The sequence below is a fragment of the Bacillus rossius genome, chromosome 7 (assembly GCF_032445375.1).
Source record: "Bacillus rossius redtenbacheri isolate Brsri chromosome 7, Brsri_v3, whole genome shotgun sequence".
Taxonomy (NCBI): Eukaryota; Metazoa; Arthropoda; class Insecta; order Phasmatodea; family Bacillidae; genus Bacillus; species Bacillus rossius.
In genome coordinates, this window is record NC_086335.1 from 70,194,020 (window position 1) to 70,201,461 (window position 7,442).

The window sequence follows — 7,442 nt, forward strand, 5'->3', positions numbered from 1 at the left end:
CGGCCATATAATGTCACGGTCACCGCTCAGATCTCATAGTTGTCAGGTACACGACGCTTAGAGGCGACACCGCGCTAGAAGCACCAGCGAGCGTCGCACTTATCATTCCCGCCTCACCAACACAACTACACCTCTGACTAGGCGGGCCCCTTAACTAACCCCTACGAAGACGATACTGCCATCTCAGAAAGAAAACAACGGCACAATGGCACTCTATCAGATGCATCCTTCTGTTTAAATCGTTAAATACGAATTCCTGCAAACATACAAACATGCATGGCTAGATACCGGAAAAATTCACAGATTCATTCGACGATAGGCTAGAATTCAAACACATATACCCTTTAGATGATTCTGCTATTGGTAGAGGCCTGAAAAATTCGCGGGTTCATTTCGTGTTATGCTAAAATTCAAATAACTATACCTTGGTGCTGCTTCTGCCATTGGTTCACTGTTAATCTGGAGGACTAAAGGCCAATTAGAGACCCATCACTCATAGAAGTGTCGAATCCCATGCCACCCAGTCGAGACGACTCACAAGTCAGCAGCCAATGGACAGTTGGCATTTGCCAGAGTGTGTAAAGGATATTGGAGTCTATCCCGAAGGTCATGGAACCAGCGAATTTTTCCGGTCATCTGGACGTATCTCAAACAATTAAAAACTCTCAACCAAAAAAGGATCGAATCACAGACAAACCAGCCGAGACGACTCACAAGTCGGCAGCCAATGAACTTGCGTTATTTACCCAAGTGTACAGGGGAAATGTGCAGTCTATCCTGAAGGTAATCGAAACCGCGAATTTTTCTGGCCCCTATGCATGACATCTTCTAACCTACTTTACGCCACGCCATGCATGTGGAGCCACAGATTCTCCTCTGGGCAGATTACGAAATCACTTTACAAACCAGCTTTCTCAGTCCCAACGAGTGCTCACATACGAGCCGTCGCTAATATTAAGTTGCTGCAATTTTTTCGTGACTTGCATATTTATTGTAAAAGTAAGATTGCTCTGACCTTAGTTTAATGCTACCTTTTTTATATATGACGAAATTAGCTACTATTGTCACAAAGATTAATTGTATGACAAGCCAAATTATTGCAAATTCAAAGAACAATTAATGCCCAAATAATTAAAGTTTATCAAAGGAAAAAGTAACCATCGTTTATTACATAATTAAATAATATGTAAAATTAATTTCTTACAAATATCTGTGCGTAGACACCACGCGCGTTGGAAGTGAAACTTCCAACTTGAATTAATTCACTAGAACAATACAACCAATTAAAAAAAATTGGTTGTCTGTAAAGTCGGTTTACGGACGATAGTTAAACGTGACACCGTCATAACAAAACATTGATGATATGATTGAATACTTTTATGAATAAAATATAATAATTTTTATTGAATTATTACTATTTTTATGGATACAAAGAAGGAGTGAAATGAAATATACAATTTAATTGCACTCATTAATTCAAATATGTTTATTACTTTAACGAAGAGATTATTTTAACTATAACTTTTATACAAATTTGCTATTTAACTTCTTCGAATCTGTGTTATTCTGTTAAGGATAGGACGATGATAGGAAAAGTAGGAAACGAATGGGAGTGTTTCAAGTTTAATGTGCCTCGAAAAAGTCAAATCGATGGTTGTTCCACTCGAGTGGAAGAGAGATAGATGCGGCGCAAGCGTACAATGAGCGTAACAGGACAATGAGCGTAACGGGACAATGTGCGTAACGGGACACTTTTTCGTGCGTGCAGCCGGCAGTCATCGAAATATCAGACGTTGTCACGTCAAAAGGAACACGATACCAAACTAAACACCAGCATGTCTGGTGAATGTGCAGCTGAGGCTGTGTCTAAGAGGAGAGTTGGGCATCAGGGCGAGTGTGTGGCAGCTTGTCGGCAGCGTAACGAAAGAATGCAGCGCCGTAGCGTCGCTTCATTAGCGCTTGCACGAGATCGAAGAGTGGGGCGTTAAATATCACCCCTCCTCTTCTCCATAAACGATCGCCCCACTCCTGATATTTTTAATTTTCCTTTTATCTCCATGAGTCATTGCGTCGAATTACACCACAGGTTTATAAGATACTTCACTTCAAAATAGTTGAAAAAAAAAAGGCTCGTAAAATACCGTGCATGAATATTTTAAAATTATTTTTTTACGTGAAACATGCTATGAGAAAATTATTTTAAAATAACTGTTTCAACATTTTTTTAGTTGTTCCAAAATAATTAAAACCTTTTTATTTTTAGGAATTTGAAATATATATTTTTTATCACAGACATATTTAATGAAAAAAAATTTCTGATCGCTCATTAGACTGCAATGAGGTATGCTCGCGCTAGCAGTTGCTCCCTGGTGATTGGCGGCCGCCAGTAGTGAGCCAGGGCCCTAATTGGCCGGGCATTCAGGGCGTACGTGCTTCCGCACTGGACATGTGACGAAATAAACCCAGCCAACCACGAAACACAGACAATGCTAGAAATTCTTAACGCACATTTGGTCTGGAAATCGTTCCGCGGGAAATACATGGCCCTGAAATACACACATATAAGGTTTCACCTGAAGTAGTTTGAAATTAGGGAACATGAGTTAAGGCGTATTATGCCCCGCCCGCTTAGATTATTACATATATTTGTTATAATTATGATTTCGAACTATTTATCCCAATTTTCGATATGTCAAGGCATAAATCATTAGAGACCGGAAAAATTCGCGGTTTCAATGACCTCTAGGATAGACTCCATGATACTCTATGTACTGGGACAAATTGCACCTGCTCATTGGATACTGACTCGTGACACGCGTCAACTGGGATGCTTGTGATTTGATACGTCTTTTGTTGAAGGTTTTTCATTGGCTTAGAGTCCTTCAGATAAACGGTGGTCCAATCGCTGACTCAGCATAAATGTGTACGAGTTTGGAGTCTAGCCTATCGTGAAATGAACCCGCGAATTTTTCCGGTCTCTATAAATAGAGACCTGAAAAATTCGCGGATTCATTTCGTGTTATGCTAAAATTCAAATAATTATACCTTAGTGCTGCTTCTGCGATTGGTTCACTGTTAATCTGGAGGACTGAGGGCCAATTAGAGACCCATCACTCATAGAAGCGTCGAATCGCAGGCCACACAATCGAGATGACTCACAAGTCAGCAGCCAATGAACAGTAGGCATTTGCCCGAGTGTGTAGTGGATATTGGAGTCCATCCTGAAGGTAATTGAACCCGCGATTTTTTCCTGTCTCTATCTATAAATCATATCTCCCAGGCCTTCTACACCTTGTTGCAACCACATGTTTACCAAAAAGCTGAAGTCTATAAGCGCCGCGATGAAATAACTGATTATTTCACGCGGAAGACTAGAACTGTCATGATAACCACACGCTGAATAAAAAAATAAAAAAAAAAGGTTCGTGTATTTGAGTACGCGTGTTATGTGTTATACTTAATGGGCGAAGTAAATAAAAAAATAACTTTAATTTTGCATGCAAATAATTAATAGATATAAAATAATGATTGTGCTGGAGTGATATTATAAACACTGTTGGTGTGAAGTATAAATTCAATCAAATTTAAAAACAACTTAAGAAATACTCAGTATTCAATAATAATAATATAAGAACGAGAATAAATTTGTTTTAAATTTCGTTAAATAATAGTTAAATTTTAATGAATAATGAAAATGAATAATTATGCTGAATGTTTTATCTAAATTTATCATTTAAAATTATTTATTACAAAATAATGTAGTAATTTATAATGCAAATAAATTATAAATACGGGAACATAAAATCAATTATATAAATACACTTGAAAAATAAACTTTAGAAAAATTATAAGCACAACTTATATTACTAATATTCACAATAAATAAATTCCATACCAATCACTTAAGTAAAATATTTAAATACACATATATACTTTTTTTGTATGTAGCTTTTTTTTTTCATCCTGTGAAAATTTCGTTTGCATGGTTTGCGCGCATTCTTCAAATTCACTATAGTCATTTTTTTTCATAATACTCCTAAAGAAGTAAAACTTAAAAAATCAAAGCTATGCGCTATATGTAGAGACCGGAATAATGCGCGGATTCATTTCAATATATGCTAGAATCCAAACAACTGTACCTTTATATTGCTTCTCTGATTGGCTCGCAGTTAATCTGAAGGTCTCGAGCCAATGAAAAACGTTCCACCAAAAAAGTATCGAATCGAAAGCGTCCCAGTTGACAGGTGTCACGAGTCAGTAGCCAATGAGCAGGTGGAATTAGGCCGAGTGTGTAGGGGATTGTGTAGTCTATACTAGAGGTCATCTCAAGCGCGAATTATTCCGGTCTCTAGCTATATGCCATGTTGACCCAGATAAATGTAACACCGAGGATTATTGCAAGTGGTATCAACACATTGGTAGGGACCGGAAAAATTCGCGGGTTCAATGACCTGTAGGATGAACTCCATTGTTCTACGTACACTCGGTCAAATGTCACCCACTCATTGACTGCAGTCTTGTGAGACGTCCCAACGTAGCAGCCTGTGATTCGATACAGCTTTGGTTGGGTGTTTCTCATTGGCTCAGAGTCCTCTAGGTGAGTTGTGGGCCAATAGCAGAGGCAGCACTGAGGTATAACTATTTAAATTTTAGCCTATCGTGAAATGAACTCGCGAATTTTGCCAGTCTCTGGCTATATGCCGTGTTGACCCAGATAAATGTAACACGGAGGCTTATTGCAAGTGGTATGGAAACACTAGCGATTGCAGGACGAGGCGGGCTAATCCCTCTCGATGGAAGGCGCTGCACCACTTGTGTCTGGCGGCCTCAGAGAGAGAGAGAGAGAGAGAGAGAGAGGCGGGGATGGCCTCGCCTAGGATGGGAGAGGCGCCGGGTCAAGGGTCACCGCTGCCCCCTCAGGGCTCGGGGCTGACCACGGGGAAGGGGGGTAGCCGCTGGTATATAAGCCCCAGCCACCGGGAGGATCACCAACAAGCTCCAGTCCTCGAGCAGACGTCGACAGCCCCACTCCTGCGACACCATGAAGCTACTGGTGAGTGGCACCGCTGTACCGTCATCGCAGCTCTAGTTTCCCGTTTCAATTTAATTGAAATTATTAAAACCCTGTTCCCAAAAAAATACTCAAATTTTTAAAAATTACTCAAATTTTTAATTTTTTTTGAAGTGATAATCGATGAACGCCGGCTGCACGCACGAAAAAGCATGACTCATTGTCACGTTCCGCCTGAGCCGAGCGTGCAAGAAACGGCCAGCCACCGTGCGAGAAAAATCCTCTATAATATCAAACAGGTTAATGCGGGCTTTTTTTTTTTAACTAATTGTTCGTGATTATATTTAAACAAATTATCGAAATTAAAATTGAAAAAAAAAAAAAACTGTAAATAATATTTGAAAATTAAAAAAGTATCAATTTTTTCAGCAATGTTTTCTTATAACGTTATCACGTAAAATTATCGTCCGTAAACCGTAACCGCCCCCCCCCCCCTTTTTAAAAATTAAATACTCAAAAATCGATAGTAATTTTTTTGTAACCTAATCACTAACGTCCAGTTTTGTGAGCTTCACTGTACCACCTACAAAAATAAATACTCTCGTCCTGTAATAATGAAGGCCAGTGAAAAAATTGTCATCGTACAAGAATGTTAAAAATAAAATGAACGACATACCCACTGATCCGGAGGACAGTTTGCAGCGACTTAAGAAAATGCCCATCTCAAAATCATTGGTTGAAAAAAAAAACATTTAAACCCTGTAAGCCGCTTCGCACCTGAGATTCTCTTTGGAAGAGCGATTCTGCGGTGGTTTACCTTTGTTTTTTGCAGCACAGGGGTGATTTGGACAGGTTTCATGTTTCTACTGAAAGTTTTTGAAACATTTTAAAAACAAAATAATATTTTAGGTATGTTAGTTTCGGCAGCGAAACTTGTGATCACCAAGGAGACATCCATCAATATTTCATTATCATTTTTACAAAAGAAAAAAAATGTTTGTCACTACTTCACGAAACGCTACGAGAAGATATTACGCGAGCTCACTGTGGCACTTAAAGTGTTTAATCTTTCCTCCTATGTGTTAACGTGTGTTGAGGACCTTTATCCATAATTAGAGACCTTCAAAATTCGCGGATTCATTGACCTCTAGGATAGACGCCACAGTCCTTTAAATACTCGCGGAAATGACACCTGTTCATTGGCTACTGACGTGTGACACGTCTCAACTAGGCTGTCCGTAATTCGGCACTTTCTTGGTTTAGTGTTTCCCATTGGCTCACAGTTCCCCCTGATAAAATGTGGGCCAATCGCAGAAGCGGTACGAAGGTATAGTTGTTTTGATGCAAGCCTATCGCGAAATGAATCCGCGAATTTTACATGTCTCTACCCATAATGCCTAGCTGTGCTGTCTCGGGCTTGGAGAACTGCTCGTGTAACCCGGGCTTGGAGAACTGCTCGTGTAACCCGGGCTCAGAGAACTGCTCGTGTAACCCGGGCTCGGAGAACTGCTCGTGTAACCCGGGCTTGGAGAACTGCTCGTGTAACCCGGGCTCATTGCAGGCTTGCGTCCTCTTCGTGCTGGCGGTGGCCTCGGCTGCCGAGGAGCCGCAGAAGGAGAAGAGATACGCCGCGGGTACCGCCCTCGGCTACTCGGGCATCCCCGCCGCCGGCTACCCCGGCTACAGCGGCTACCCCGGCTACAGCGGCTACAGCGGCTACAGCGGCTACCCCGGCTACAACGGCTACAACGCCTACTCGGGCTTGGGCAGCAGCGCCTACTCCTCCGGCCTGGGCTACCCCGGCTACAACGGCTACTCGGGCTTGGGCAGCAGCGCCTACTCCTCCGGCCTGGGCTACCCCGGCTACAGCGGCTACTCCTCCGGCCTGGGCTACCCCGGCTACGGCGGCTACAGCGGCTACAACGGCTACAGTGGCCTGGGCTCGCAGCATGCCTACTCGCCTTATGCCGGCTACAGAGCGTGATCTGTCACTCGCAGAACTCTACGTGGACTCTCGCTGGCGAAACGTATCTTCTTCTTCTTCTTCTTCTTCTTCTTCTTCTTCTTCTTCTTCTTCTTCTTCTTCTAGTGGCTTCAACTAATGCAACTGGCTGTGCAGCTGGAAAAAATCTTGTTTAATTGTATCATATAAAAATAAATATTTTACTACTTTACGTTTTCTGTATATTTCAAAACATGTTCATGTATAGGTTGAATACAAAATTATTTTTTAATCTGATGTAAATTACAAACAAAAAAAAAAGTTTTTATATAACAAATATCTCATTTTCCATTGAAAGATAATTTAACTGAGTATCCCCTGTTTTCTGAGTAAAGTGTTCCGTCCTCGAAACTCAGTCAATGCAATTTATATCAGTGGGGTCCCTCACCGTGAATTAATTATTACTATTTAAGAAAACATTTAGGTCTG

The 7,442-nt window shown here is 41.0% G+C and overlaps 1 protein-coding gene across 1 annotated transcript; it reads left to right on the forward strand.

Moving 5' to 3' along the window:
- The first annotated feature begins 4,996 nt into the window (after positions 1-4,996).
- LOC134534484 (prisilkin-39-like) lies at positions 4,997-7,184 on the forward strand. The gene is made up of 2 exons (XM_063372962.1): positions 4,997-5,053; positions 6,573-7,184. The coding sequence occupies exons 1-2, from the start codon at positions 5,042-5,044 to the stop codon at positions 6,993-6,995; spliced, it is 435 nt and encodes a 144-aa protein (XP_063229032.1). The 5' UTR covers positions 4,997-5,041; the 3' UTR covers positions 6,996-7,184.
- The last annotated feature ends 258 nt before the right edge of the window (positions 7,185-7,442 follow it).